The sequence below is a fragment of the Dendropsophus ebraccatus genome, chromosome 10 (genome assembly GCF_027789765.1).
Source record: "Dendropsophus ebraccatus isolate aDenEbr1 chromosome 10, aDenEbr1.pat, whole genome shotgun sequence".
Taxonomy (NCBI): Eukaryota; Metazoa; Chordata; class Amphibia; order Anura; family Hylidae; genus Dendropsophus; species Dendropsophus ebraccatus.
Window position 1 is genome coordinate 8,269,132 of NC_091463.1, and position 12,090 is coordinate 8,281,221.

At 44.8% G+C, this 12,090-nt stretch overlaps 1 protein-coding gene across 2 annotated transcripts in view; it reads left to right on the forward strand.

The window, feature by feature from the left end:
- Positions 1-10,677, forward strand: part of LOC138766327 (histo-blood group ABO system transferase-like) — a 29,183-nt gene extending 18,506 nt beyond the window's left edge. For both annotated transcript variants that reach the window (XM_069943860.1, XM_069943861.1), the window contains exons 6-8: positions 143-178; positions 8,424-8,558; positions 9,808-10,677. In XM_069943860.1, the coding sequence (XP_069799961.1) occupies positions 143-178; positions 8,424-8,558; positions 9,808-10,537 (901 nt within the window). In that variant the 3' untranslated portion in view covers positions 10,538-10,677. The remainder of the gene's footprint in view (positions 1-142; positions 179-8,423; positions 8,559-9,807) is intronic.
- The last annotated feature ends 1,413 nt before the right edge of the window (positions 10,678-12,090 follow it).

The following is a 12,090-nucleotide window of genomic DNA, read 5'->3' on the forward strand; positions in this document are numbered from 1 at the left end:
GGGCAGTTGCTGTTCTCTCAGGAATTTGGACTATTTCCTGTATTTCAGAAGCTATTACACATCTAGGGGAGAACGTCCTGTTCATTAGTCAAATTCTTTGTTGCATATGAATTCTTTTATTCTTCTTTCCTAATTTTCCTAGAATGCTGTATGAAAAGCCCAACGTACTGAAGCCTCCGTAAGTTTTATTTATTGTACTTCTCCATCACTACATTCTGTATGATACTCCAGAGCTGCACTCACTATTATGCTGATGGGGTCACTGTGTACATACATTACCGATCCTGAGTTACATCCTGTATTATACTCCAGAGCAGCGCTCACTATTCTGCTGGTGAGGTCACTATGTACATACATTATATTACTGATCCTGAGATACATCCTATATTATACCCCAGAGCTGCACTCACTATTCTGCTGTAGAGGTCACTGTGTACACACATTACTGATCCTGAGCTACATCCTGTATTATACTCCAGAGCTGCAGTCACTATTCTACCTGCCTCTAAAGCAAATACAGACCAAAGAGGAGACCCCCTATATACAGTAAATACAGACCCTGGCATATCAACTCCCAAAATGAAGATGGACCCCAGAAATAATTACAGACCCCATATTGGGCCCCTTAAATAACTGTATAAAGTTGTTCCTGTGTAGTGCTTGCGGGGTTAGATATTCTGAAGTGTAATGGGACGTCTCAGGAGTTTCCCTAGCGGAGCCATTGTGTGTAGACCAAGTCAATGAGCTGATTCCTTTAAATACTTAATAAGCACTTGAGAGAACGTCTTCCACAAAGGGTCCATTCAGCAAGTGCTTCACCCCGATGAAGATATATATATATATATATATATATATATATATATATATATATATATATATATTTTCACCAAAAAAGAAGAATGCTGAACTTGCGTAGCAAGAAAATTTTATCTTTTATTAAGTACATATATTTAAAACAATTCATAAAAAGAGAGAAAACCTAACATTAAAAAGAACGGTGGCTATCCCGGAGGTGGTTTTTAATTTATTTTGCTCATACTATTTGCTGCAATCCCTGACCCACAACACAAGTCGTCTTACAGATGGATAAAGTGCAATACACAATAAATAATGCTAAAAAACGTTATATTACAATGCCAAAGTGCTAGTGCATATAATTCATTAAGTTAGCGTATGTCGTAACATTAATCCTATAGTCCACCTATTTGTTATTGTTATTTCCCCACAAATTCTGGGGATCCAGCAAGTAAACTACCTTAGAGGTCCGTTTGTTATGTAACTCCTCCGGGACGCCACCACCACTCCTGAAGGTGGAGGACAAGACTGAGGTAGAACAGGAAGTCACATGATACTCCTGGCCAAAGCTCGACGGCCATTGGAGGAACCATGGTTACAGGGCATGGTCACGTGATCCTCAGCCTTTGCATACCACTGCACAGAGTTAAACACATATACAATATACATAGGGACTACATAGTCACAGTTGCAGTGCAAATAGTTTCCAGAACAGGCATGGCTGCAATAGCAAAAATAAACTGACAGTGAGAAACAGACAGAGTGTTCTGGGACACTGCATATATATATATATAATATTAATATCGGAGGGCTGGGATGAGGGGTGGACAGTTTGGGCATGTCATGGCTGGCTGCAGCCTGACCCCCGCTCTATCATGGGTGTGACATGTCAGTAAAGCATACTCCACAAAGTATCCCACCGTAATAAAGGCTGTGGTGTCTATCAACGGGGAAGATGGAGAGGGGGGATAACAGGTTCAGCCCACTCAGGTGGAGAATAAGTCCCCATTCACACCACACTTCTACCCTCCATCAGGATTATAGGTTAGAAGGGTTCCGTAACAGTGATACTCTCAGGACTCCGTATTCCATCATCATCCTGATGATGTAACTGTCCGTATATGGACAATTACCATATATGGAAAGTTGCCTTATAAGGACAGCTACCATATATGGACAGTTGCATCATTGGAGCTTCCCAGGAAAGCCATTCATTCTTTTTCTCCTCCTCCTCCTCCTCCTCCTCCTCTCTAAGGATCCTATTACATGGAGTGATTTTTAATGATTAACGACTAATGATAAACGATCGCAAACGAGATTGTTTATCGATAACCTGAAATCGTTCACCATATTACACAGAGCGATTGTCGTTAGTTCTGATCGTTACTATGATTGTGATTGTTACTATGATCGTTTACTCCATCTGATCCCAGCAAAACAATGGGCAATGTGCTATTACACTGAACGATTAGTGAAAAAATGCGGAACTTGAGTGAACGAATGCAGAATTACAGCGAACAATAAGCGATAATTTTAGGTTCAGATCTAAATCAACGATGAACGATTTTTTAATCGTTGCCTGCAATTACACAGAACAATTATCGTTTAAATTCGAACGATATAACGATTTTTTTGCACTATAATTGTCCTGTATAATAAGGCTCTAAGGTTATGTTCACACTTAGCAAATGGGGCGGAAAATGTTTATTTTCCTGCTATTTCTGATACCATTCCAAATAGCCGGACTATTCTTGGGATCTTTGTTCATTGTCTATGCTCACCCCCATTTTCAGTAGCCACTGCTTTGTGTAGCACGATGTTATGCCCAAGCATTCATATCTGGCTTGTTTTTTGCGGGGATCAGTTATAATTCTCAGTTGGTTTATTGACGTCCATTTTCCAGTGTAAAAAAACCCCTCAATCCTGTCAATGTATTTATTGTTTTTTCACTAATAAGAGCAGGGCCTTTTGTATACAAAGAATGGGGTCTGGGGATGGTCACTGGGTCAGTGCCCATGGGGCTCGCTGTAAAGCATGTCACTAAATGCCGTTAAAAGCAGCTCAGAAAAAGATGGCCGCCCCCATTATAATGTACAAAAATAAAATAATAGAAAATTACATCTGGAAAAGAGAAACGGATTGGAGACAAAGGACACGTTTGTGTGTTTAGATCTAATCAGTCAAAAAAATCTGGGCAAGAAGTTCACTTTAAAGTCTTGAAGTCAGATCTAATCCAGCCGAATTGTTTGCATGGCTTCTGTGACCTGTAAATAATTCAAGAACAAGCAGATTGTACTGCAGATACAGCACAGGAAATGGGCCAGGGCCGCCTTTCAAAAAATGGCCTTAAAGTGGACCTGTCCTTTCAAAAAACTTTTGACATGTAATAGAGAAATCATAGAGGAGTGCCAATAGTTGTGATGGCTGTTCAGACCTGTACCGTTCAGGAGAATCACTGTGGAGAGGACCGCAGCTGCAGCACGTCCTCTTTCTGCTCTATAGAGCTCCATTATAAGTCTGACTTTTTTTTTTTTTTTTTTTTCTTCTAACATAGAGCAGGGAGAGGACGTGCTGCAGGATGTTCCTGTCCCAGCTCGTTCTCCTGAATGGTACGGGTCCAATCAAAACTTTTAACACGTCTCTGTGACATGTCAAAAGTTTTTTGAACCAGGTACACTTTAAGACCAGGTTCACACCACGTAAAAACAACAGCTGTATTTCAGAACAGCGGACGTTGTTATGAAAAATGGCTGTTTTTATATAATGTGAACCTGGCCCGAGGCTATGTTTCCTATTTTTGCTCATTATTTTGGTCGGTATCGTTCAACCAAAACCAGGAGTGGATTGAAAACAGAGACTATGCTCACACACTGCTGAAATCGGGTGGATGGCCGTCATTTCATGGCAAATAACGGTGGTCGTTTTAAAATAACGGCCATTAAATGGCGACTATCCACTAAATTTCAACAGTGTGTGATTTCAATCCACTCCTGGTTGAAAAATCCTGAGCTTCTCGACAGACGATATTCCAGGTTCCTCCCCATCGTGACCTTTTGAGTCAATAACTGTTTACAATAGCACAGCAAGCCTATACATCTCCTTATTGAGAGACCCCTCACCCTGCCTTTGTCTATAGACCTCTATAGGCCTCCTGCTCTGTCTATAGACAGATCCACATAGCGTATACTGTCTGGGCACTTCTAATAACATTTGTCTTAGGTGAGGTCTTTTCTCTATCACTGGAGCAGAACAATAAAAGTAATGGCGGTGCTACATACCTGGCATGCCTGACACTAACAGTGCCTGACAGACTCACTGACGGTTAGCAGCACTGCGCAGTTTTCTCCTGGACTTATACTCCCTACTACTTTCTCGAAAGTTCCAGAACGATCCATCTTACACTGTGCTCGTATGTGAGACTTTTCCTCAGGCCAGATTGAACCATTTTTGGTGGGTTCTTCGTGCCCCTAAAGATGTCCATACTCTTTGTACTAAAGTTGACGGAACCTGTGGACACTGGGTTTGGTCGATTCCTAAGGTGCTTATTACAGATGAGCACAATTCGAGCATGCTGATCGTTGGCCATTTAAATATCGGTGGCTGAAGAAGATGGATGCAGCCCTAGAGAGTCTTAGAAAACATAGATCCATAGGCCACAGGCTGTATCCAACTTCCTCAGCCACTGATATTCAAGTGGTGAACAATCAAACTCAAGCATTCTTGAGTTGCGCTCATCTCTAGTGCCTACACACCTTCAAAAACTGAACAACAGTTATCTTCCCCTGCTCTGGCAACAGCTTATCTCTCTGAGAACAAAGGGGATGGCTAGTGAAAATCCATCACACCCGTCCCCTATCTCCACCAATATCATCTGTTAGTGGAGACTCTGGAGGCCCCAAGTGCACCTTATACTGGTGGGTTTGACTGATTTTTCTGACTTAGGGTATGAGGAAAACATGCGGAGGACTTGTGGTGGATTCCGCCGCTCGTCCCCTGGCGCTCCTACTTCACTGTGCGCCTGTGCCATAGACTCCATTCTGTGGCCAGGCCGATTCTGCCATCCACCTGAAGAATGAAGCAGAAAGTCCTCCGCGTGTTTTCCTCAGTGTGCACATACCCTTAGGCTATGTTCACATTTTATAAGAGACTGGCCGGGTCACGGAACGGTCGGTCTCTGCTAAGATCATCCCGGCCGGATGATCTTTAGGGCCGTAGCGTTCTGATGCGGGCACATCAGCGCGCGCCTGCATCAGAACTCCCCATAGGACACAATGAAGTAAGCGGCCGGAGCCGCTCACTTCATTGTGTGAACTGACAGGGTTTCACTGAATTGCGGCCGCAGAAAACTGACATGTGAATTCTTTGCAGCCCGGCATGGGATCCCGGCCGGAGCGTATACGATGTGTATACGCTCCAGCCGGGATCCCATAGAGGAATAGGCAATGTTCCTCGCTGCATAAAGTACGGCCGTTGCTGCCGATGGCAACAACGGCCGTACTTTTACGTAGTGTGAACATAGTGTATGGTACCCTTCTCCCCTCAAAATTTGAATATGCAAAAAAGGGGTCCGTGGAACCTCAGTTACGAGTCTCAAAACACGGGAATAGCCAGATATCCCTCTCTCCACTAGGAGGCACCCTTGGCAATGGGCTTCCTTCTCTGGAGAGAGGGATATCTGGCTATTCCCGTGTTTTGAGACTCGTAACTGAGGTTCCACGGACCCCTTTTTTGCATACTCAAATTTTGTAGGGGACAATCAATAGAGACTCGTAATTGAGTACTCCATTGGAATTTTTCACTGTTCTCCCTTAGTTCAGTGATTGTTGTGTTTTGTTGGTCTATTTATCATTGCCCCAGTAGCCAGAATCCTGCTCCACACTGACGAGGGGCAAATACCCCGAAACTGCAGTCTGTGGATGGATGCCTAGCCTTGGTAACCCTTGTCTTATGTCGTTATACTCGCCACAGAGTTAGACTTTGACTTACAGGGGCCACCCTGGTGTTTCCCTATTTAGGTCCCAAAGCTCGCAACAGAGTGAGGACCTGAGGGACTACGTATCAGCAGGGCCGTATTTACCACTAGGCACCTGTGGTCCGATGCCTAGGGCAGCACCTTGCAGGGGGGCAGCACCAGGGAGCAGGGGGACGGAAAAAAATAATTTTTATGTTTTTATTTTTTTAGTTTCCCTCCTCCCGTTCAGACTTGCCAGTAAACCTTTTCCAGGGGGGTGGGGGGTATGGTGGTATTGGTCAGGTCTGGTATCGCCAATAGGTGCGTGAAGATGGGGCGTCTTCAGGTTTAGTGCCTAGGGCAGCAGCAGCTGTTAATACAGCCCTGCGTATCAGGGTGGTTTGGTGCTCTCCCCACTAGGAGGCACCCTTGGCACTGGGCTTCCTTCTCTGGAGAGAGGGATATCTGGCTATTCCCGTGTTTTGAGACTCGTAACTGAGGCTCCACGGACCCCTTTTTTGCATATTCATATTTTGTAGGGGACAATCAATGGAGACTCGTAAATGAGTACTCCATTGGAATTGGAGTTCAGTGATTGTTGTGTTTTGTTGGCCTTCTCCACTCCCCACTGACAGATGATGTCCCTCCCTATTGTTCTCTGGAGTGGCGCCAGTGTACATAGGAAACACTTGGACGTTCAGCCAAATGTTCGTAAGTATTCCGAGATATGCGATGGCCAAACAAATGTCCAGCCAATGGATACTGATAGTGTATGGCCAGCGTTACCTCAGGTCCTAGTACACCAACCCAGGAAGACCCATCCGTACACCAACCCCAAATCCTATTACCCTCCTGTCCACATACATTGGGGGGGTCCGTACACCAACCCCAAATCCTATTACCCTCCTGTCCACATACATTGGGGGGGGATTGGCAAATGACCATCAGACCTTTATAGCAATGTAGGTCGTCTAGAAACTGACATTCCTATTCAGTCCTGATATGTGGAACAACAACTGACTGGCTCCACACCAATTCACATCCATTGGTCGATTTCCTTGCTATGTTTGGGTATGACCATGTGTCCAGTACCTTCTCTCCACCCCAGTCCCACACTTTTTCCCACCATGCCGGGACTCCATCTAAACCATGACCTTCTCCTTCTGGTGTTACAATAGCCTACCTGTATAGTGTGATTCATGGAGGGACACAGCCCTTTCCTTCCTGTTATTGTGTGATAATCCTTCAATAAAAATGGTGTTACCGAGGATCGTGACATCTGGGACTTATGGGGAGTTATGTTTTATAGAAGGTTTTTTTCTCCTCCTATATGATGCACATTCACCATCACTAGTTGTACAGCGCCTTCTGCTTTATTCCAACACAGCTGCATCCATGTATTTCATTTCTGGAACTGGGTTATGTTATCATCAGCCTGACCCATAGAAAATCACAGTGTTTAATGTGACTCCTTCCATTACCTAAATACAAGGAGTATACAACTATATAGGCAAAAATAAATCCTCAAAAAGACAGTTCATATATATATATTTTTTTTTTTCAAATCAACTGGTGCCAGAGATGTGTAATTTACTTCTTCTATTTAAAAATCTCTAGTCTTCCAGTGCTTATCAGCTGCTGTATGTCCTGCAGGAAGTGGTGTATTTTCTCCAGTCTGACACAGTGCTCTCTGCTGCCACCTCTGTCCATGTCAGGAACTGTCCAGAGCAGGAGAGGTTTTCTATGGGGATTTGCTGCTGCTCTGGACAGTTCCTGACATGGACAGAGGTGGCAGCAGAGAGCACTGTGTCAGACTGGAGAGAATTAGATATGAGCGAACCTCCAACATGCTCGAGTCGATCCGAACCCGAACTTTCGGCATTTGATTAGCGGTGGCTGCTGAAGTTGGATAAAGCCCTAAGGCTATGTGGAAATCATGAATATAGTCATTGGCTGTATCCATGTTTTCCAGACAACCTTAGAGCTTTATCCAAGTTCAGCAGCCCCAGCTAATCAAATACCGAATGTTCGGGTTCGGATCGACTCAAATCCGAACCCGGTTCGCTAATCTCTAGAGAGAATACATCACTTCCTGCAGGACATACAGCAGCTGATAAGTACTGGAAGACTGGAGATTTTTAATAGAAGTAAATTACACATCTCTGGCACCAGTTGATTTGAAAGATATATGTATATATTATTTTGCTGAACTACCCCTTTAATACAATGGATTAGAAGTAGGTAGATAACTGGACTGGCATCAGCACCACCAGGTAATCCCGGGGACATGCCATGAGCAGGAGGACTTGTGATGGTTATGGGAGGCCGGCCACACATGCTCCATGCTTGTCACCTCCAGGCTTATCTACAAACCAGTATGACTGGGTTAGTCATGTTCCCACGTGCACCTGAAGCGGCCGTGCCCGTGCCCTATAGTTATGGATTTTACGGGCAGCAGAGCTGGCATTCGCGCATCCCACGTGCATTGTGGTTTGGGAACGATATGAACACAGCCTGAAAGTTTACATTGCCATAGGAAACCCATCAACAAGCTAATAAATATAACTGAAGGATGACAGACCCATCACAGCAGCTTGCTGACAGTTTCCATGTATTGGCTCCTTTTCTCTACAGCTACAAAATACCCACTTACTGTTTGTTTTTATATATTTTTAAGGAGAACTGATGTCCTGGTGATGACCCCTTGGTTTGCGCCAATTGTATGGGAAGGCATCTACAATATCGACATACTCAACGCTCAGTTTCACCTGAGACATGTCCGCATCGGCCTCACTCTGTTCGCCATCAAAAAGTAAGTTTTTGGAATAATACGTCTTTCCGGTATTCGGTGGTATTCTCCTCCTCTCTGAGAAGACCACCTCCTTATCCAGACCCCATTCTGTGGGGTGGGTTTTTCAGTCTGTACAGCCAGTCAGCGGCTGATCCCGCTATGGCTGCTGACTGGTTGTACAGGCCTATCACGTCCCAGGTCCCCTCTCTTACCAGAAAGTGATCCAGGGACTAGAACTGCGGGATACCGGCATCAGCACTGGAGCAGGGGAGGTGAGAGCTTTGCTGTGTAGATTGGGATAAGATGAGCAGAGTCATCTCAATGTACACCTGAAAGGTTTATAGGACTGTTACAATGATGTCCATCAAGATAGGAAAGTCCCCTTAAAGGGGTACTCCAGCAAATTAGTTTTTCTTTTGGATCAACTGGCGTCAGTAAGTTATGTAGATTTCTATTTTACTTCTATTTAAAAAAACTAACAAAAAAAACAGTCTTTCAGTACTTATCAGCTGCTGTATGTCCTGCAGGAAGTGGTGCATTCTCTCCAGTCTGACACAGTGCTTTCTACTGCCACCTCTGTCCATGTCAGGAACTGTCTAGAGCAGGAGAGGTTTTCTATGGGGATTTGCTGCTGCTCTGGACAGTTCCTGACATAGACAGAGGTGGCAGCAGAGAGCACTGTGTCAGACTGGAGAGAATACACCACTTCCTGCAGGACATACAGCAGCCGAAAACAGGAGATTTAAAAAAAATAAATAAATAAATAATATATAATTATATATATATATATATATATATATATATATATATATATATATATATATATATATATATATGTAAATTAGAAATCTATATAACTTTCTGAGGCCAGTTGATCTGCAGGCGTACCCCTTTAATTTGCTCAGCCCCTTTAATCCATTACTTCCTGTAATAATCTAGGACCTTTGTCTATGAATAATCCTCCACTTATTTCAGCCGCCATGAAACACAAACACAGAATACAGGAAGGATATGTGTTCCTCATTCTTGGCTGCCCTCGAGAACGGAATACACCCCCCATTGTATTGTACAGTCTAATAAACATTACAAAAATAATCCCCTTTAAGTAGTTTTTAGATGTGACCAGAAATAGGACAAACCCAAAGCCGAATAAAAGAGGGAGGTATTTACAAAGTCAACATTAAGTAAATGGTAAAAAAGGTCTCACACCCAGATTCAAGAGCAGTTACTCAATAAAGAGACTCGTCCTGATTGTTATCATCCGTTTCAGGTACACAGTCTTCCTGCAGACGATACTGAAAACTGCCGAAAATTTCTTCATGAAGGGACATAAGGTGAACTACTACATCTTCACAGACCGCCCCAAAGAAATCCCCAACGTCACCCTGGCCGAGGGCAGAAAAGTGGTGATCTTAGAAGTGCCCAGCTACAAAAGGTGGCAGGACGTGTCCATGAGGCGCATGGAGATGATCCGGGACTATTGTCCCAAAAGATTTTTTGATGAGGTGGATTACTTGGTGTGTACAGATGTGGACATGAAGTTCAGCGATGACGTCGGGGTGGAGAGCCTCGGTGACGTTTTTGGGGCCTTGCATCCTGGGTTCTATGGAGCGGGCCGCGATGGCTTCACATATGAGCGAAGGAAAGAGTCTACTGCCTACATCCCTGACGATGAAGGAGATTTCTATTACGCGGGGGGATATTTTGGCGGCACAGTAGAAGAAGTCTACAAGTTGACCAATTTTTGCCACACGGCGATGATGAAGGACAAGGAGAACGGTATCGAGGCCGTGTGGCACGATGAGAGTTACCTCAACAAATATTTTGTGTATCACAAGCCCACCAAAATTCTGTCTCCCGAATACCTCTGGGTCAGTGCGTACGGGGGGCCGTCGTATCTTAAAAGGAAAAGATTTATCGCACTCGAAAAAAATCACAACGCAATCCGAAACAAGCGAGCTTTACGGCGAGTCAGGCGACAACTTCAGACAGTTGTATAGAAGCAGTTTTCAAAAAATTGTAAAATCAGAAATGCTAACTTATTGACTGCTAGGGGCCAGCGATTTGGTTCTTCATATTTCATTATCTGTGTTTGTAAAGTTGAAAGTTTTCGTGGCAAAGAAGGTTACCGAAAAATCTAGGTTTTTTTTTTTTTATTTATTTATGTTAGTACTACTGTGAGAAGGCTTGGTATCCTTCCAGTAATCTGCTGCTCTAAGGACTGTAGTCGCCTCTCTGATGATCTCCATATAGGATGTCCATAGGTTCTAATTGGTCATATGATCGGACAACCCCTTTAAATGAGGCATTGAACATGCTCAGATCCTGTGACCGGCTATACGTGGTCATACGCCTTTTCTGCCAGTTGAACAGTCATTCTTCCGACAGTCATCTCTCATGCAGACAACTCTAGCACTGGCTTATCCCTCCAAGTTCAAAAGGGTTGAGCAGTTAAAATCCATCCTGCCCGGGGCTTTGTTCAACAGACAATGTGAGTGGAGATGTGGTGGATTCAGACAAGTATGGAACCTTAAGAAGGATCTACAAGCCTAGTGTCAGAGCTCCTATATACAGTGCTCGACAGAGAGTGCTCACATTCTGATAGAGAGGACACCCTCCCAATATACATATTAGCATGATCCAGTATAGTGCCAGGCAGTGCCAAACTAAGATTACCCCTAATACACAATGCCAGACAGAAATCATTCCTTATAAACAGTGCCTGATAGCATTCCAATGAACTATGCCACCCATCCATAGTGCCAGACAGAGATTATCCGCCCATCCACTGTGCCGGACAGAGATCCCACAGCCATACACGGTGCCGGACAGAGACCATCCGCCCATACACTGTGCCGGACAGAGATCATCTGCCCATACACGGTGCCGGACAGAGATCATCCGCCCATACACTGTGCCGGACAGAGATCATCTGCCCATACACTGGGCCGGACAGAGATCATCCGCCCATACACTGCGCCGGACACAGATCATTCGCCCATACACTGTGCCGGACAGAGATCATCTGCCCATACACTGTGCCGGACACAGATCATTCGCCCATACACTGTGCCGGACAGAGATCATCCGCCCATACACTGTGCCGGACAGAGATCATCTGCCCATACACTGTGCCGGACACAGATCATTCGCCCATACACTGTGCCGGACAGAGATCATCTGCCCATACACTGTGCCGGACAGATATCATCTGCCCATACACTGTGCCGGACACAGATCATTCGCCCATACACTGTGCCGGACAGAGATCATCTGCCCATACACTGTGCCGGACAGATATCATCCGCCCATTCACGGTGCCGGACACAGATCATTCGCCCATACACTGTGCCGGACAGAGATCCCACAGCCATACACGGTACCAGACAGAGATCCCACAGCCATACAGGGTGCCAGACAGAGATCATCCGCCCATACACTGTGCCAGACAGAGATCATCCGCCCATACACGGTGCCAGACAGAGATCATCCGCCCATACACTGTGCCGGACAGAGATCCCACAGCCATACACGGTGCCAGACAGAGATCATC